This window comes from Geotrypetes seraphini, chromosome 2 (assembly GCF_902459505.1).
Source record: "Geotrypetes seraphini chromosome 2, aGeoSer1.1, whole genome shotgun sequence".
NCBI classification, from domain to species: domain Eukaryota; kingdom Metazoa; phylum Chordata; class Amphibia; order Gymnophiona; family Dermophiidae; genus Geotrypetes; species Geotrypetes seraphini.
Window position 1 is genome coordinate 1,239,905 of NC_047085.1, and position 21,200 is coordinate 1,261,104.

General features: G+C 42.7%; 1 protein-coding gene across 1 annotated transcript in view; it reads left to right on the forward strand.

Moving 5' to 3' along the window:
* SPATC1 (spermatogenesis and centriole associated 1) overlaps positions 1-21,200 on the forward strand; it is a 128,639-nt gene that overhangs the window by 75,089 nt on the left and 32,350 nt on the right. The window contains exons 3-4 of the mRNA XM_033934969.1: positions 4,557-4,634; positions 14,684-14,826. Of these exons, the coding sequence (XP_033790860.1) occupies positions 4,557-4,634; positions 14,684-14,826 (221 nt within the window). The remainder of the gene's footprint in view (positions 1-4,556; positions 4,635-14,683; positions 14,827-21,200) is intronic.

The window sequence follows — 21,200 nt, forward strand, 5'->3', positions numbered from 1 at the left end:
TACAAGGTACAACCAACAAAATTAAGTATAGCAATATTACAAGGTAATATACAATATTACAAGGTAAAACCAACCGATTAAGTATAGCAAGGTATACCAACTGTTAAGTATAACTAGGTACAGCAAGTTAGTTGAGAGTGAAGCTAACTGATAACCTGATCCTGGCGGGGGACAGGTTTTACAAATTAAGTATAACAAGGTTTACCCACGAATTAAGTTTAACAAGGTATTCCAACCTTTGTGTATGGTAAGGTATAGCAACAAGTTAGTTGTGCTTAAATCTAAGTGATTACCTGATTGGAGCCTGTTATTTTGTTAGCTTCAGAATCCAACTGTCGTCACTGCAGGCGCTTCACAAAGGCGCGCACTAAGGTGCATGCGCCTTTGTTGCGCGCCTTCGTCGGCTATCTATGTCATTTAGATGTCCGTATCTAGATTGACATGGATCTAGTGAGTTTCCCTCTTCTACCCAATCACTGCTCTGTAAGTTTTCCTAGAAATGGAATGTTAGATACTGACAATAACTTTCCAGTTTATCCTGATCAAGGTTGTTGTTCTTTAGCCTTTTTTAATGTTGTTGCTGATTGAAAAAGAGGAGTTCATCATTTTTGGGGCGACTTCTATGAGGCCCCTGCTCACCTGTTGTACTATCTTTGATGGACAAGGATCAAGGGAGCAGGTCTCTTAGGATTTTGTCAAGACCCTCCGGTGTTACTGGGTTAGATGAGTCCAATATATATGTGTCAGGAGGGGGCAATTTGTGAGCTCCTGTTTATCTGATTGGAGACTGGCGGACACTTTTAATGTTGTTGGCAAAGTATTTTTTTATTTATTTGAGTATTTATATACCACTTATAACAGGTACTCAAGCATTTTTCCCTATCTGTGCTGGTACAATTTAGCCTGTCCTCATTCAGGCAGCATTTATGCCATCTCCTTTCCAGTTTCCGTCTTTCCCACTTAAGGGTTTTAAGTTCTGAAGAAAACCTTGGTGAACGTTTGTGAGTGGGGCATAAGGACCTCTTTTAGTGGAGCCATTTTCTCTAAGGTCTTAGCTAAGTGTGTATTCCAAATATTAATCTTCTGACTGTAGTTGCCATTTCATCCTTGTGGATAGTCCAAGGCCTCTAAGAGATTCTCAGTGTCAGTTTTTTCTCGTCTGATCTCCTTCTAAACTCTGGGAGATGCCATTTGTTTCAGGTGGTGACTTAGGGAAAACTTAATTAGAAAATGGTCTGTCTATAATAGGGGTGTAATTTCAATACTGCTATTGTGGTGTTCTGGGATGTCAATCCCTTTGTAGAGTACCAAGTCTAGTATGTGGCTCTTTTCATATGTGAATCTTAGTGCTGTCATTGTGCCCAGGAAGACAGCTGTGATGGTGTCGATATGAAGATTGAAATCTCCCATAATCACCATCCTGGGATAGTTCACAGTCACTTGTGTAATTAGATCAAGGAATTCTTGCACAGATAATGTGTTGTTGTTAGGTTCTCTCTCTCTATACAGTATATATATATTAAAGGATCTATATCCAATGCAATTTAACTATCCATAAATGACCCCTGGCTAGTACAATCATGTGTTGAGGCTAACCAGTCATTTTCAGTAGTATTTAACTAGTTAGCGCCATTTAAAATAACTAATTAGTACAAACTCCTAATCGGCTCTTTTGGGAGTCTTTCTGGGGCAGAGTTGGCACTTGGTCAGATAAGAGCCAATATTCAGAACTTAACTGGCCAGGTAAACTGTATAAATAGGACCAGATGAAAGTCCTATCTTTAGGTGATAATCAAGAGCTGTTTAAGTGCTGAATACTGGACATAACCAGCTAAGTGTTAGTTGGCTCTACAAAACCAAATATTCAATGCTGAAGCCCAGACCTGGCCCAACATTGAATATCTAGAAATAACGCAGCAGTGGTCAGCAAAATGCTGAGTGCTGTCAGCTCAATGTCAACCCCTACATGTAAATTTTAAAAATGTATATTCAGATATATATAAAAATATCTTTTGCCATTGTTAAGGTTATATTTTGAGGTGATGGTTTGATGAAAGCATGGTTGATATTTACCTCTCTTTGGACTTTACTTGATTTCCATATCGCGGCAGCACTTAAGACATAGAGATATACAGTGCTGCTTCCTTGGATATCAACACTGAAAATGTGTAAAATATTTAAGTTCTACAGTAAGCATTAACAAAGGATGACCGTGGCATTTGAAAATTGGCCTGTATGTTGAAAAGACAGCACATCATTGACGACAAAGGTCTACCAAAACTCTCGTATGTCAACATATGCAGTGCCCAGAGCTGGGAGTCTTGGTGGTATGTAGAGAGAGTCTGCTCTCCCTGCTGGTTCAGCATATTACAAACAGACCACATGAAGGGGTCTCCTTGTTCATCTTGAATTTTGTTTTGTGTTTCCCTGACTGGGACATTGGCAAACTCCAGAACAAATGTCCTTCTTGAGTCTGTTTCCTGTGTGAAGCAACATTAGCAGCAGCCAGCACCTCTTGAACCGAGGCTCTCTCTACTAGTGCTGCCCGATTCACAATTTGAATCGGTTCACCAATTCACTTCAGGTGATTTAAAACAAAACAAAACAAAAACTGGCCTCCTGATTCGGTAACTGACCCTCCCCCTCCCCCCTAAAGCAGGTGCGGCAGCGCTGCCTCTTGCTGGCCAGCCGCTGCCGCACCTGCTTTAGAGGGCAAGGGGGAGAGGGTCAGTCAGGAAGTGCTGGTGTCCGGCTTCCCCTCTGGCCTCCCGCTGGTGTCCGGCTTCCCCCCGGCCTCCCGTGCACCATTTACCTAATATCAGCAGCTGCAGAGAAGATCACCGTTGCTAGCGATCTTTGCAAGCTGCCATAGGTCTTCAGAGCTGTTTCCTCTGCCGCAGTCCTGCCCCTCCTCTGGCGTCAGAGGCAGGATCGCGGCAGAGGAAACAGCTCCGAAGACTATGGCAGTTTGCAAAGATCGCTAGCAATGGCGATCTTCTCTGCAGCTGCTGATATTAGGTAAATGGTGCACGGGAGGCCAGGGGGAACAAGTAGGACTTTCGGGGGGGGGGGGGGCGCAGTCCTTCGGGAGGGGTACAGGCCTTCAGGGGTAGGATACAGGCCTTCAGGGAGGTGCAGGCCTTCAAAGGGGGGGGGCAGGCCTTCAGGGGTGGTGGCACAGGCCTTCAGGGGGGGGCAGGCAAGCCTTCAGGGGGAGGTGCAGGCCTTCAGGGGCGGACAGACCTTCAGGGGAGGGGGCCCTGGTGTAGAAGGACACAGAGGGAGGGAGGGAGGGAAGGGGGTTTCAAAGAGACGTGCATATGCCAGACTTTGGGGGGGAAGAAATAATGGGTCTAAAAACAGAGGAGAGGGAGAGAGATGGTGGACAATGGGATTTAGGGAGGGAAGGAACAGAAAGGGAGAGAAGTTGGACACAAGGGATGGTGTGGAGGGGTGATAGAGATACTGGATAGGAGGGTAGTTGGGAAAAGAAAGGGAGATATGGTGGACCCTAGGGTGGTGGGGAAGGAGGGAGAGATTCTGGATGAAAGGGTAGTTGAGAAAAGGTGGATCTGTGGATAGAGACAAAAAAAAGGAAAGATTCCAGACCTCCAGGGGAGGGAAGGGAAACGGAAGGGGAGGACAGAGATAGAAGATGGATGATTAGCACAGAGAAAGAAGAAAGAAGGAGACCCTGGCAAGCAAGTTATCAGAAGACAACCAGAGCCGGGGACCAACAAGATTTGAATAATGACCAGACAACAAAGGTAGAAAAAATAATTTTATTTTCTGTTTTGTGATTACAATATGTCAGATTTGAAATGTGTATCCTGCCAGAGTTGGTGTTAGACCGCAAACGTGAGCTAGGATTTAACAGAGAGGAAAAGTTTTTTTTTGTTTACACCACAGCGCAGTGTGGTTAGGAGAAGGCAAAGGGGGTGAAGAGGCTATAAAATAAATCCGCCAGGATGTTTGAAAAAAACACCCAATTGGGCAAGAAAATTGAATTGAATCAAAAAAATCAATTCAATAGGCTGAATCGAATTGAATTTTTTTTTTCCTGAATCGGGCAGCACTACTCTCTACACACCATGGGTCCGAAGCTCCAGTTCTGAAGTAATTTTTCTTATCATTTAAGCCTCCTTGTAGTAGACAATTAAGGGGTTAAGCTGTTTGTTTCAATAGATATTTTTTCCTGATTTTTCATTGTACTTTTAACTTTGTTTTATCCTGTGTAAGGCCAACATTCAAAGAATTTGTGCTCCTAACCTCAGGTCCCATTTACTAAAGCTTAATGTGTGCTAGTGAAATTAGCATGCATGAAATGCACTACAGGGTCCTTTTCAGTTATGCTCCTAAATTTGCCTCCTTGAACATTTACTAGGGCCGAATGAAACTTAGGCTCACAAGTAGGGCTGAAAATGAGGCAAAAATGTTGGAGTCTAACTTAGGAGCTCAGTTTTTTTGAATGTTTCAAAATATTTTTAAAGGTTTGCTAATTATTACACACCCTGTTTTCCTGGCACCATCTCATCTGGTTTTTCTGTTGATCATAGATTCCCAATCGAAAAGTCAAGATGTGTTGAGCTCCCCGTTGGATATAATGTCTAAACCTTTCTGCTTAAAGTATTCAGGTGAGTGATTCACTCCACACCACGTTCATTTATGCTTCTTCCTCATGTTAATCTTATACATTATTTTTCTCTCTGTCCTTTGAGTCTGGCTTTGTAGGTGTCAGTCTAGTTAAATTTTTTCACCATTGCTAGACAGCTTTCTATATGCAGAGAAAGGATCATATTCAAGAGGACATAGACAGTCTTTTTTTTAAATTTGAGGATGTTGAAAGAACAGTTCTAGGAATGTATAAATTATTGCATGCCCAAGTTAGAAATCCTAAAAGGGGGGAAAATATGGGGCATTTTGGTGGCAGTGTTCTTGGACCAATAATCAGAATAACTTTTAGTTTAGGGGGGGGATTCATCAACAGGCGCTAACCGTTATATTCCTATAGATGTCTTGTGCTAATCATTAGCACCTGTTAATGAATTCTCCCCAGTTCCAGTGCTAAAGTCATGAATCCTATATCTGTGAATTGTCATCAGCATTACGCATATACTGTATATAACATCTTGAATTGCCAATGAAAAGTCCTGAGCTAAATTCTAAATATCTCCTATACCTGAATATTTCCCCATTTTCAGCTACTAATCAAAAGACCTTAGCTGAATCCTAAGTACATATATACCTCCCGTACCTGAATGTAGCAAAGAAAAGACCTGAGCTGGAGAATCCAAGATGGCTACCCCATGCTAGCAAAGGGGTTCACATTTATCTATTCTCTTGTTTCTTTGAAATGAAGCATAAAGGAGGGCCTTGCTCTTTGGCTTTGTTCAGTGTGGAACCAATTGACTGCTTTGCTTGCCATGCACCAGCAGTGAGTAAGGATCCAGTGCACAGCCAGTGAAAGACTGTAGAAGGAGGGCAGGAGTGTCATTAGAAAAGTGGCACCTGAATGATGAAGGATGTGTTGCTGAGAAGTTGGAGTTGGATTTGGAACAGATGCAGGAAGACTTTGCAAACTGGGAGGAATGCTGCTAACAGAAGGAGATGAGGCTGATTCAAGTACTGAGCCCTCTGATTCTAAAAGTATAATTCAAGTTCTTCAAGGCTCCTTGTTAAGAAATGACTTTGGACACTATGGGCCGGATTCTGTAAATGGTGCCTAAATTGGCAGCGCCTATAAAAAAAGGCACCGGTCATATGTCAATCGCACTTAGGCACAATTTAAAGAATTGTGGTGAACAGCTCCTATCAGAAAACGTAGGTGCTGATAATGTGGGCAAAGGTTTTACTGACCTGCTTTACAGATGCCTAAGTTCTTTTGAGAATCACGTCTAACGGTGTCCATGGTTTCCTTTGACCCCTAACCTTGCCTTTGCCCCCCTACTCTGACTTTAGGTACCATTAGGTGGCTTGCTGTAGATACAATTAGGACTCCATACTCCTCCCTTTCGACCAACCTGCGCCCACCATGATAGGCACAATACACAGAACACTTGAAAAAGTATCAACATGGATGAAAGAACACAAACTAAACTTAACCCTGACAAAACAAACTTCATCCTCCTAGAAAACAGCAAAACCCCAACTTTGACTAACCTAGTAATAAACTCGGTCTCATACCCCATTCAACCCACACTAAAACTCCTCGGAGTACTGATAGACAGAGGCTGTACCATGCAACCACAAATCAACAAAATAATAAAATCATCATTCGCAACCACGAGAAACCTAAGACAAGTCAGAAAATTATTCGATATGAAACAATTCCAACGAGTGGTTCAATCACTAATACTAGGCTTAATGGACTACTGCAACATACTATATCTCCCCTGCCCAGCAACCACAATAAAACAACTTCAAACAATACAAAACCCAGCCCTAAGACTTATCTACTCACTGAAGAAATACGACCACGTCACAGAGACATACCACGACTCACACTGGCTCCCAATACAAGCCAGAGTACACTTCAAATCCCACTGCCTTCTTTTCAAAGCTATACATGGAGCAATCGACTAACCCAATTCACCTCAACCAGACACAGGACAACCCACACACCCACCAACCAAAAATGTCAAAAGAAGAAAAATGGATGAACCTATTGGCCACCAGAGCAGCGAAACTGGATCGACAACTCACCAATCTGCTGACCTCAACCACAGACTACAAAACCTTCAAAAAAGAAACAAAAGCCCTACTCTTCAATAAAATACATAAAACCAATATAACACAACCAAACAGGCTCTGAACTCCTCCTGCAATTATTACCAACTACTCCATAACAAATTAGAAAATGCTCAAACTATTCCTTAAGTACTTCTTAATATCTTAACAATATGTTCTTATTATCATAACAACTCTTATGTAATCCGCCTTGAACTGCAAAGTAAAGGCGGAATAGAAATCACTAATGTAATGTAATGCAACTTTTTAAAAATGAGTTTCTAATTCGTTTTTAATGACACAGTCAATTACCACTCCAATTAAAGCCAAATAAAACAATTATGTTAGGTGGTGGTAGGGTGCCTTCTGCCACATAACTTACAGAATAGCCTTCCTGGGTCAGACCAATGGTCCATCTAGCCCAGTAGCCTGTCTTCACGGAGGCCAATCCAAATCACAAGTACCCGGCAAAAACCCAAATAGTAGTGGCAATCCATAACATCAATCCAGGGCAAGTAGTGGCTTTTCTTATCAGATTTGACAAAAACTTTACTCCCAGTAAATGTTTTAACTCCTCGAATTACTGAGTTGGAAGCCAAAGTTAAAACAATGGAAACTGAGATTGCTGACATTTCTACCTCTGTGAAGGTGACAGAAAATATTCAACAAACTGTTGCTCATATATAGCAGATGCAAATTTGATGAGAAGATAGAAAATATGGGGCTCATAATCGAAACAGAAATATGTCTAAAATCCCGCCTAAATCGACACTTCGATAATCAAAGACAGGTTGTCCAAGTGCCGATAATCGAAATGGGTTTTAGACGTATCTAAAAGCAGCTTAGGCCTTTTCCCTGCCGCTGTACGCCCAGAGTAAAAAGGGGCACTTTAGGAGGAGTGGTGAGGGCGAAATTTGGGCAGGTCATGGGTTGACCTAGACTTAGTCGTACTGCAAGTATAACTGAAACTTTAACAAGACTGCCTAGATGGAACATGTACGTAGTAACTTAGGCAATCTATAAACAGGTCTAAATGCCCAGAAGATAACCAAAATGACCAGATAAGCACTGCAGACACAAAGCACAGACCCCCCCCCCCCCACTCTCCCAGTGATCACTAACCCCCTCCACAATACCATAAAAATCTGAATAAAAACATACATACCTGCTTCCAGAACATCAGCGCCTGGCATAGGAAAGCCTAGTAGAGCTGCACAGAGGTGGCTTAAGTAGTTTGGGGGGTGGGCTAGTGAACCATAGAGAGGAGGACCCAGGCCCATAAGCCACTCTAATCACTGCATTCATGGTGAAAAGTTCACCCCCTAAAACCCTATTGTACTGCCATTTAGGTGCCACCTGCAGCCATAAGGGCTATTGGGGTGGTAGACATGTGGGTCTAGTAGGTTTTTGGGGGGGCTCACCATGACCTATAAGAGAGTTATGGTAAGATGTTTATGTGGCACCCTTTTGGTGAAGTTTGCAGCAGTGCCCTATAAGGTGCCATGTCTGGGTGTCCAGTCCAATACTTTGTTCTAGGCTTTTTTGACTTGGATGAATTTTTGGACAAGAATGGGGTATAAAGATAGACGATTTAGCAGTCTGGTCAATCAAACGGCTGGACGTAGAAGTAGATGATTCTCAAAAAAAGAAATATTTTGGACGTATTTTTCAAAAATGGACTATTGACATGTCCGACTTTGGGCGACTAGCGGCTTAGGCCCAAAATGGACCTAGATGTATTTTTTGATTATGCCCCTCCATGTTCAGAGGAGTGAATTTATGATTCTTGAATTTTCCAACTGTGCCAAATACTTCACCTAAAAAGTTATTAAAAATTTTTGTATTGGATGGGCCAGCACTATCTAATGAGGTTATTCCATAGCTTATCGTATGTATATATTATTTTCCAAATAAGAAGTTGTAGATGAGGATATTACATGACAATCCCTGAAAGTTAATAAAGAGAGTTATCTGGGAAAAAACTTGAAATAATTCAGTCATCACTGGTTTTGACTTTTAATACTTAGAAATTATTTCAGATTCAAAGGTTTATGATGTAGAAGACTCCAGTATTCCCAATGGTGTCAAGAGACACTCAGAAAAAGCAAAAGTAGTTTTTAAGGCTTAGACTGGATGTTTTACGTCATTTTTATCTGAAATTTCCCTGCAAATTTTGGGAACCATCAACTTTAACTTCCTTTTCGGTTTCCAAAAGACATTCAGTGTTGACTACATCTTCTGCAGTTATGGAAAGTGTATATACATCAACATTTCTTCCTTCAGTTTACTCTTTCTAATACAGTATTTAGATTTCCTATTAAATTGGATTCTCCAGTTTAAATGTGGACTGAAGCTGTAAACATATGCTTCTGGATGAACAATTTTCATAGTTAGAGTGCATTCTTCCACTTCTACTGTATATGTGAGGGATCTTCAAAAGGTTTCCGCACATTTTTTTTAAATATCTCAAAAGCAAATGACATCACTTTCCACATAATCACCCTGCTTTGCGATGCATCTTTCCCAGCATCCTACTAACCAAACTCTCTTTACCACTTCTCCCGTCCCAACCATTTCCTGCGAAAATATGAAAGTGCAAAAACTTTTTGAAGAACCTTCATATTTATTTTCTATTCCTCATTTAAATCTATTATTTGCTTGATTGTATTATTGTTCAAAGCTATAAAAAAATAATTTAAAAAAAGATTCCAGCTAAATCTAAACAACTACATACCTTATACATCTGAATGTAACTCACCTTGAACAACCAACGAAAACACCTGAGCTAAACCCCAATCTTGAGCAACCAACAAAAACTTCTGAGCTAAACCCAACTTTGAGCAATCAACAAAAACACCTGAACTAAAATCCAGCCTTGAGCAACCTACAAAAACACCTGAGCTAAACCCAACCTTGTGCAATCAACATAAAAACACCTGAGCTAAAATCCAGCCTTGAGCAACCAACAAAAACACCTGAGCTAAACCCAACCTTGTGCAATCAACATAAAAACACCTGAGCTAAAATCCAGCCTTGAGCAACCAACAAAAACACCTGAGCTAAACCCAACCTTGAGCAACCAATGAAAACTTCTGAGCTAAAATCCAAACTTGAGCAACCAATGAAAACACCTGAAATAAAGCCAACTAAATAAATAAATACCTTCTGCAGCTGAATGAAACTTGGACTGATACAACAGAGAGGGATTTTGTTGATGGCTGGGTGTAATATATATTTGTGTTTTGTTTTTAGTTATTAATCTTTTACCATTTACATAACAATATCCTCAAGAACATAAGAATTGCCGCTGCTGGATCAGACCAGTGGTCCATTGTGCCTAATAGTCCGCTCACACTGGTCAAAGACCAATGCCCTGACTGAGACTAGCCTTATCTGCGTACGTTCTGGTTCAGCAGGAACTTGTCTAACTTTGTCTTGAATCCCTGGAGGGTGTTTTCCCCTTTAACAGCCTCCGGAAGAAAGTTCCAGTTTTCTACCACTCTCTGGGTTAAGAAGAACTTCCTTACATTTGTACGGAATCTATCCCCTTTTAAATTTAGAGAGTGCCCTCGCTTTCTCTCTACCTTGAAGAGGGTGAACAACCTGTTTTTAGCTACAAAGTCTATTCCCTTCCTTATCTTGAATGTTTCAAGGGAGAAGAGGCCGACTTTCTGTAATCTCTCACTGTATGGCAACTCCTCCAGCTCCTTAACCATTTTAGTCGCTCTTCTCTGGACCTTTTCGAGTAGTACATAAGAACATAAGAAGTTGCCCCCGCTGAGTCAGACCAGAGGTCCATCTTGCTCAGCGGTCCGCTCCCGCGGCGGCCCATCAGGCCTAGTGCCTGAACAGTGATCCCTGATTAATTTTATAACTTACCTCTAATCCCATCCCTATAATCTACCTCTACTCTTATCTGTACCCCTCAATCCCTTTGTCTTCCAAGTACCTATCCAAAGCTTCTTTGAACCCCTGTAGCATGCTCCTGTTTATCACATCCTCCGGTAGTGCGTTCCATGTATCCACCACCCTCTGTGTGAAAAATAACTTCCTAGCGTTTGTTCTAAACTTCTCCCCTTTCAATTTCTCTGAGTGCCCCATTGTACTTGTTGATCCCCTTAATTTGAAAAATCTGTCCCTGTCTATTTTTTCTATGCCCTTCATGATCTTGAAGGTTTCTATCATGTCTCCTCCAAGTCTCCGCTTTTCCAGGGAGAAAAGCCCTAGCCTTTTCAGTCTGTCAGTATATGAGAGGTCCTCCATACCCTTTATTAGCTTAGTTGTCCTTCTTCATGTACGGCGACCAGTGCTGGATGCAGTATTCCAGGTGAGGGCGTACCATGGCCTGGTATAGCGGCATGATAACTTTCTCGGATCTGTTTGTGATCCCCTTCTTAATCATTCCTAGCATTCTGTTCGCCCTTTTCGCTGCCGCCGCGCATTAAGCAGACAGCTTCATTGACTTGTCGACCAGTACTCCCAAGTCTCTTTCCTGGGGAGTCTCTCCAAGTACTACACGGGACATCCTGTATTCATGTATAAGATTTTTGTAACTGACATGGATCACCTTACACTTATCCACGTTAAACCTCACTTGCCAAGTTGTGGCCCATTTCTCGAGTGTGTTTATGTCACATTGCAGGTCTTCATAATCCTCCTGCAACTTCACTACTCTGAATAACTTTGTATCGTCTGCAAATTTAATCACCTCACTCATCGTACAAATTTCCAGGTTGTTTATAAATATGTTGAAGAGCACGAGTCCAAGCACCGAACCCTGTGGCACTATACTTGTGACACTTTTCCAGTCCGAGTACAGTCCATTTACCCCCACTCTCTGTTTCCTATCTGCCAGCCAATTTTTAATCCACTTGAGTATTTCACCCTCAATTCCATGGCTCGTAATTTTTCAAAGTAGTCATTCATGCGGAACCTTGTTGAACGCCTTTTGATAATCCAGATGTACGATGTCGACCGGGTCACCCTTGTCTATCTGCCTGTTTTTACTCCCTCGAAGACCTGCATCAAGTTCGTCAAGCAAGATCTCCCTTTGCTGAAACCATGCTGGCTGGTCCTCATCAGATTGTGTCCGTCAAGGTGATCAATGATGCAGTCCTTTATCAGCGCCTCTACCATCTTTCCTGACTCACCGGTCTGTAGTTTCCCAGATCCCCTCGAACCTTTCTTGAAAATCGGTGTAACATTTGCCACTTTCCAGTCTTCTGGAATCCTTCCTGATTTGATTGACAGATGGGTCATTAGTTGAAGCAGTTCAGCTATAGCCCCTTTCAGTTCCTTGATTACCCTTGGATAGATGCCATCCGGTCCCGGGGATTTATCGTTTTTAAGCCTATCAATCTGTCTGCATACCTCTTCTAGACGGACCATCAACCCTGTCAGTTTCCCGTCTTCTTTTCCTGCGTATAGCCTGTCAGCTTCTGGTATGTTGTGAATATCCTCTTCGGTAAATACAGATGCAAAAAATGTGTTCAGTTTGTCGGTGATGGCTTTGTCCTCTTTTAGCACTCCATGGTCGTCCAACAGCCCCACCGCTTCCTTTGCGGGTCGTTTCCCCTTAATATATCGAAAGAACAGCTTGAAGTTTTTTGCCTCCTTGGCAATTTTATCCTTGTAATCTCTTTTGGCCCCTCTCATTGCCTTATGGCACCTGCTTTGATGTTGTTTGTGCTTTTTCCAGTTTTCATCCATTTTTGACCTTTTCCATTCCTTAAACGAAGTCTTATTGTCTCTGATCGCTTCCTTCACTGCTACAGTGAGCCACGCCGGTTCCTTGTTCTTTTTCCTCTTGGATCCCTTGTTGATACACGGTATATATAGATTTTGCATCTTGGTGACTGTGTCCATGTTTGCTCTAGTGTTTTTACAGTGCTTATCTTCTTCCCCACCATGAGTCTCATCCTTTGTAATTTCCTTTTCAGAAGTTACTGCTTGTTATCACTTTCTTTTCTTTCCCTGTATCTCTGTCATTGTATTGTTGGGGAATTGTTGTGAACCCCATCCTCTTCACTTTCAAACTGGTTGAATAAAATCCAAAGATGTTTCAATCTGGAGGAAATCTGGGTCTCATAACATTTCTTAAATCTAAATAGGAGCTCTTTTATTAAGCTGCACCGAGAAATGGGCTTAGCGCGCCATTACGCGGGTCTTTCCTGTACACTGATACCACTTCTTGTGCAAACATAAAAAGATCTTGTTTCACTTTTAGCTGCACGCTATTACTACATGTATTAGGTTTATAATAAATAGACCAAAAAAGTCACTACCCTGTGAACTGTCACTGCAAACAAAAAGTTAATCAAACAAGCCTCAGGTAGCTGACTTGAAATTGTGTCTGAGGCTCGTTCGATTAACTTTTTGTTTGCAGTGACAGTTCACAGGGTAGTGACTTTTTTGGTCTATTTATTATATACCTAAAAAGTAAAAATTTGACCAAAAATTCCTTTACATTTTGTTACTACATGTATTAGCACATGGCTATTTCCAAAAGTGAATGTGGCAGTCATTATGGCCTTCTGCGCTGTATGTGCTAACTGGTAACTACCATGGAACAGGATACTGGGCTTGATGGACCTTTGGTCTGTCCCAGTATGGCAACTCTTATGTTCTTTTGAGCATTCTGTGCCCCCTTCCCCACAAGGGAAGGGGGCACAGAATGCCATCTGTGTGCCCGCTTAGTGCACACAGATGGCAAAACGAATGCAGGCTGTTTTTGCTGCATTAGGGCCTAACTCTGCTAAATTTCTCTGGTTAGGAAATCAAGATTCTGAGATGATAAAGACAGGAATGGCCTCTGGTTTTCTCTGAAGACATCTTTGAGTATCTTATTCCTTTATTAGCTAAGCGTCAGCAGACAGTTGTTCTGATCTAGGAAACTGAGAAATCTTTGGAGAATTAGAGGTTATTTTCATTTTGATCAACCCAAATTTTAATTCATTTCTATGTTTCAACACAATTTGATTAGCATAATAGTGTTTTGTGTGGGATGCAGAAAGAAAAACTACCCAGTAAAATACAATTACTTTGAAATGCATGAACCAGATTATGGGGTTACACTAGTAAATTTGAAAGATTATCAGCAATGCTTATAAAATGACATTGGTTACAATTCAGGGCAGATCCTACAAAGACAAGCTTCAATTGATAGTATGGCCTTAAGCCATGGGATGATCTGGGTTTAGGGGGTCAGGGGTGTGAAAAGGAGCTCTCTGTCACATGATCTCAGATTGGAAATTGATTGCATGAAATTTCAAAAGAAGCCAAAAACAGTTCCTGTCACTTTAGCTAGTTTCTGCTTTAATGTGTGCATCCTAGAAATGGTCTAGAACAGGGGTGTCCAACCTGTGGCCCCATGAAGTATTTTGTGCAGCCCCGGTCGAGGGCGATGCAATGTTTTCCCCTGGGTGTTTACCGTCTTGCCGGCTCCCTCCTCTGTCTTGGTGCAGCGTTTGCGCGGCCCCAGAAACATTTTTTCGGCCAATGCGGCCCAGGGAAGCCAAAAGGTTGGACACCCCTGGTCTAGAAGATTATTCTTTTCTATTCCGTATTGGATATTTGTTCATTTGCATTATTTGAAATTAACATTTCTATTTGCACTCGATATATCTAGACCAGCTCTTAGATAACAGCCCAAATTTGTGTTGTCCTGATTTTATCCAGATAGTTTCCCAGCTTGCAGTAACTGGATAATTACAGGCTTTGCTTTAGCTCCACCCCAGACTGCCCGGGTACTATTCATACAGTGCCAGACAGTCGGTGAAAATTTTCGGCAGCATTATCTGGATAATACTGTTGAAAATTTCTGATTGACCTGGTCAGTGCTATTTATTTGGTTAGAAGCATCTGCTTCCCAGATATACAGTTTTAAATACTGAACTCATTACTACCTTAGTTTTTATACAACAGAACGTAACAGAGCAAAACAATTCTTCTTTCTCAGATTCCCATCAGCTTCGCTGCATGGAGAGAACTGTTGGCGAAATCGCCTTTCAGCTAGACCGTCGCATCTTAGCCTCCGTCTTTCAGGACCGAGTCAGACTCTACGGTATTTCTGTGTCCAACATTACTGAAAAAATAAATGAGGTAGGCAAGAGAACCTTTGGAAAGGTTTCTGGTATTGAGGACAGATGATTCGGACTCTGATGATGGGTAAATTAGAATTGTACAGTGGGGAGAAGTTGGGAGGTGGAGGTGCAGAGAATGTCAGCGACAGAAGCAGAACAATGCCACAGGTAGGGCTGATACTTGAGGCAAGGGACAAGGAAATGTTCATGGTAGGAAGGTCCTCTATACAGGTATGGTCAGAGAGCAAAGAAAGGGGGCGGTGCAGAAACTGATGAGTGACTGGAGGGGTGGGTGGGGGAGACTGGGACAGGAGCAGGGGAATTGTGGGGTGTCTGAGGTGAGGGAATAGAAGTGGTGTGCCTCAGGGATATTGTGCTGTAGCTGGAGTGTGTGGGGCAGTAGCATAATAGGGGTGTTTGAGGTAGGTGGTGTTTGTGTGCTGGAAGGATATGAACATGCCAGGCCACATTTGACCTTACTTTCAGCCTTGTTGCCAAACTGCCTTGATCTTGTTTTTCATTCATTCCATCCACTCTGGCACAAGGAAAAGTGCCTACGAATGCATCTTCTCTGGCTGTGAGATAACCTGATTGATTTTTAACTTTCAGTGGTGATTGAATATCAGTAACTGCAGCAGAATTACTGACCACATCAAAATCTGTATGATCCCCTCTACTTACTCCTGCATAACTATTCTCCCCTCCCCACCACATCCATTCCTCCTGTTGTTAGGTGCCCTCAACTTATATTCGAGTCCTAGTGACTTGATGAACATCATCAAGTTTTCATTGTAGATTGCCGGGCCTTTCTTCTGTGCAGTATCAATTCATTTTATTTATTTAAAAATTGATATACCGCATAAAAACTATACGGTTTACAAAATTACGTGCATCAAACGCGATCCTCCATCTCTAACACTGCCCATCTGCTGCTGCTCATTCCTCCTAACCACCACAAAAATACTGCCCCCCACCCCTGGCTAACGGTAAATCATGCCTGGTCCTTCTTCAGGGACATGGTGAACGAGGTGCAAAATCTGTATATCCCCAGATTCAGGAAGGGGTGCAAAAAGAATCGAACAAAAGACCCGGCGTGGATAACCAAAATAGTGAAGGAAGCGATAGGCAATAATAAAAATTCATTCAAAAAATGGAAAAAGGACAAATCTGAGGGGAACTGGAAAGAGCACAAGAAATATCAAAAAGAATGTCACCATGAGGTTCGGAAAGCTAAAAGAGAGTATGAAGAAAGGCTAGCCAGGGAAGCAAGAAATTTCAAACCGTTCTTCAGATATGTTAAAGGGAAGCAGCCAGCTAGAGAGGAAGTGGGACCGCTGGACGACGGAGACAGGAAGGGAGTGGTGAAGGAGGAGAAGTAGTGGCAGAAAGGCTTAACATGTTCTTCTCGTCTGTATTTACTAATGAAAACACGCCCAACATGCCGGAACCTGAGCAATTCTTCAACGGAAGTCAAGCAGAAAAATTAACATTCATAGAAGTGAGCATTGAGGACGTTCGCAGGCAGATTGAAAAACTAAAAACTGACAAATCCCTGGGTCCGGATGGCATACATCCAAGGGTTCTGAAGGAATTAAAAGAGGAGATAGCGGAACTACTGCAGCAAATTTGCAACTTATCCCTGAAAACAGGCGAGATCTCGGAGGATTGGAAGATAGCCAACGTTACGCCCATCTTTAAAAAGGTATCAAGAGGTGATCCGGGAAACTACAGGCCGGTGAGCCTGACTTCGGTTCCGGGGAAAATGGCAGAAGCACTGATAAAAGAAAACATTGATCAACATTTTGAAAAACACGAACTTCTGATAGCCAGCCAGCATAGTTTCTGCAAGGGAAGATCGTGCCAAACAAACTTATTGCACTTCTTCGAAGGGATTAACAAACAGATGGACAAAGGAGACCCCATTGACATCATATATCTAGATTTCCAAAAAGCCTTTGATAAGGTGCCCCATGAACGTCTACTCCGGAAACTAAAGAACCATGGGGTGGAAGGAGACGTACATAGATGGATCAGAAACTGGTTGGAGGGTAGAAAACAAAGGGTAGGGGTGAAGGGCCACTACTCCGACTGGAGGAGGGTCACGAGTGGTGTCCCGCAGGGCTCGGTGCTCGGGCCACTGCTATTTAATATCTTCATAAATGATCTAGAAACAGGGACGAAGTGCGAGATAATAAAATTTGCGGACGACACTAAACTATTTAATGGAGCTCGGACTACAGAGGAATGCGAAGAATTGCAAAGGGACTTGAACAAACTAGAAGAATGGGCGACGAGATGGCAGATGAAGTTTAACATTGAGAAATGTAAGGTATTACATGTGGGGAGCAGAAACTCGAGGTACAACTATACAATGGGAGGGATATTATTGAATAAGAGTACCCAGGAAAGGGACTTGGGGGTATTGGTGGACATGACAATGAAGCCGATGGCACAGTGTGCAGCGTCCGCTAAGAGAGCGAATAGAATGCTTGGTATAATCAAAAAGGGTATTACAGCCAGAACGAAAGAGGTTATCTTGCCGTTGTATCTGGCAATGGTGCGCCTGCATTTGGAGTACTGCGTCCAATATTGGTCGCCGTACCTTAAGAAGGATATGGCGTTAGTCGAGAGGGTTCAGAGGAGAGCGACACGTCTGATAAAAGGTATGGAAAACCTGTCATATACTGAGAGATTGGAGAAGCTGGGTCTCTTTTTCCTGGAGAAGAGAAGACTTAGAGGGGATATGATAGAGACTTATAAGATCATGAAGGGCATAGAAAGAGTAAAGAGGGACAGATTCTTCAAACTTTTGAAAAATAAAAGAACAAGAGGGCACTCAGAAAAGTTGATAGGAGACAGATTCAAAACAAATACTAGGAAGTTCTTTTTTACCCAACGTGTGGTGGACACCTGGAATGCGCTTCCAGAGGACGCAATTGGGCAGAGTACAGTACTGGGGTTCAAGAAAAGATTAGACAAATTCTTACTGGAAAAGGGGATAGAGGGGTATAGATAGAAGATTACTGCGCAGGTCCTGGACCTGTTGGGCCGCCGCGTGAGCGGACTGCTGGGCACGATGGACCTCGGGTCTGACCCAGCAGAGGCATTTCTTATGTTCTTATGTACTACACACATTCGAGCCTCCACCCTCAGTCTCTCTCATTCCCCATTTAATGAAACTCTTGCTTGCTACTCTTTCCAATAATGGGTCCATTCCTTCCCCTTCTTATTAAATCCCCTTCATTTTCCCTTGCTAGCTATCAACCGTAATCTATTCCACCAGAACTCTAAAGTTCTGCTTTTCCCCATCTGGCTGCTCTAATGCTCGTCTTAACCACACTTCTTTTCTGCTTACCTAATATTCTAGACGCCAACCCAAGCACACTAATTCTTGACTCCTCTGAATAATCTTCATTTCTACCCCCACTTGTTCCCAAAACTTCTTTACCTTCCCTCAGAAGTACTCAGTCTTTCTTCCAACACTCCCTACAACATCTTTCCGAAGCCTCAAAGCCAGAGTGTTAAATACCATCTACAGATAATTTTATATGCATTCTCCTTTATCAAGCTACTAATCGAACACTTTCTGGCTTCCTAAAAAATCTTCGTCCACGATCCTGCAGACAGTTCCATTTCCCACTCTAATAAATTTGAAATTAAGTTTATTCCAAGTTTCAAGTTTATTTAAATATTTGATTTGATCGCAAAATCCAAATCCAATGCGATTTACATTTAGTTAAAAATTAAGTTAATATAGAAAATTAAAAAACAAGACAATTAATACAATTTTTATAAAATAATACGTTTGAAAAGGGAGGAAAGAAAAAAAATAAATACAATTCTTAAACAAATAAAAAGGGATAGGTAATGAAACATGAGGTTGGGGAAGGATACCCACTTAATTTTCATTTTACAGTACTTCTGGGCCACTGAAATATCCTACTACGGTGAAATTTAAATGAATCAGTTAAAAGCATCCTTGAAAAGCCAGCTTTTTAGAAGACTTTTAAACTTGCTAAGTACTTTTTCTTCTCTTATATTAACAAGTCTCTACCCTAAGAGAGGCATAGCCCTCCTCCACCTGAGTTATTCCTTCCTGTGTCTGTGTCTGAATTCAAAAGGGCACGTGGGATCTCTCAGAGAGAGAAAGAGATAATGGTTACTGCGGATGGACAGACTAGATGGGCCATTTGGCCTTTATCTGCCATCATGTTTCTATATTTCCTTTTCTTTTGGCCTGATCCCCTTCACTCTTATAAAATTTTGAACATACCTGGTTTAAAAAAAAGTTTGGACAAGTTCCTGAAGAAAAAGTCCATAATCTGTTATTGAGACAGACATGGGGGAAGCCAATGGTTACCCCAAATTGGTAGCATGGAATGTTACTACTGTTTGGGCTTTTGGTAGATACTTGTGACCTGGATTGGCCACAGTGAAGACGGGCTACTGGGCTAGATGGACCATTGGTCTAAGCCAGTGCAGCCCTGGCTTCCACCTGTCGGCGCCTCAGGGCAGACTACAGTCAGCTCTTCAGGGTCGGGGAGGGGGGGGGAGTTTTTCCACCCTGCACCAGGGCCTATAAAAAGTCAGTCACTGTCAGTCACTCACTGTTCCTCCAGAGCTTGGCCGGAGGGAATGCAGGTCCTGGTGCTCCAATCATTCACTCAGTCTCCCCTGTCTCTTGGGATGAAGAACAGGCAGGAACCATGAGGTAATTAAACAGTTTATTAACTTGCTTGTCAACTATTTACATATTCACAGGTATCAGATTCAAATAATTTCATCTCTCACAAGTGTCTCTTCTCTATCCCAGTTCCCCAGCCAGCAGAGTCTCCTTCTTTTACTCAGACATAGAAGGGGAAATTAGGATCAACCAAATCTGAGAGCAGCTTAGTCTCCTTTGAAGTTCATTAGTTTTCCTTGCCAAATCCAAAGATGTCTGCTCCCCTCCTTCAACGTACAGGAGTAAAGGGAGCACCTTAGACCAAGACTCCCCCTCCTCTTGGGCATAAGAATAGCCTTACTGGGTCAGACCAATGGTCCATCAAGCCTGTTCTCACGGTGGCCAATCCAGGTCACCAGTACCTGACCAAAACCTAAAGAGTAGCAACGTTCCATACTACCGATCCAGGGCAAGCAGTGGCTTTCCCCATCTATAATCATATAATGCTAAGCGCGCATGCGCACTCTTAAGCCATGTTCCCTGAAATCTGATCTGTCGGGAAGTGGCCACAAGCGTGCGCATGCGCGCTTTTTATATCACACATGGCAACTCGGCTCACTCAGGAAAAGCGAAGGGCCCGACACGGTGGAAGAACAGCAGCAGCCCCCGAAGCTCCTCACCAGTCCAATCCCTCTCCAACATCACCGACGATGAAGAAGCTACAGCTGGGGCAGTCGGGCCTCCCCCGCCGCGCACAACCCGCTCCCTCTCCTTCAGCTCAGGCACCACAGAAGCCGTGAAATCTACTGAACGTGAAAGCGTGCAACCCGGTCCCCGCGCCTGCCTACCACCCCCTTCCCCAACACAGCGCATCTAAGCCACCGCCACGACTACTCTCTCGAACCACACCTGGCGGGGATCGAGAGAGGAGCCGCGGCGTCGGCTTTGAATTAAAAAAGGGAATCACATTACTGAAAGGGAAGTGCTAAGGGCTAAGAAGAAACTGAGTATTTTTGCCTTTTAAAGTTTGAAGTTGCCACATCACCGTTCCTATGCCTGCATCGAGTTTGACTTCCAGTAACACGTTTTAATTCAGCACACTGGAAAGCGATCAGGTAAGAGTTAATCTGTCCCAATCTCCTTGCATCAGGTCTGCTGATGGCTGTAGAGCACAGACAAGACTTGCAACCAGTGCTGGGCCAGTATGCAGCAGGAGGAGCAGGAAGAGGTGCTGATGGGCAGGGGGAGAGGAAGAGGTGCTGATGGACAGGGGGGAGGTAAAACAAAGGGAGAAGGGCTGCTTCTGGATAAGGGGAGCAGTGAAGGGGTGGTGGTGGACACAGGGGAGGTAAAAGGAAGGGAGAATGGACAGGGGGAGCACGCAAGGGGTGGTGATGGACAGCTAAAAGAAAGAAAGAAAGACAGAAATACAGAAAACGGCTAAGGAGACAGAGAAAGAAAGAAAGAAAGAAAGACAGACACACAGCACCCGTTAATGTAACGGGCTATAAAGCTAGTGTCTTAATAACAAACTATGGACTTTTCTCCAGGAATTTGTCCAAACCTTTCTTAAAACCAGCTATGCTATCCACTCTTACCACAACCTCTGGTAATGTGTTCCAGAGCTTAATTATTCTCTGAGTGAAAAAATATTTCCTCCTATTGATTTTGAAAGTATTTCCATACATAAGAACATAAGAATGTCCATCGTGCCCAGCAGTCCGCTCATG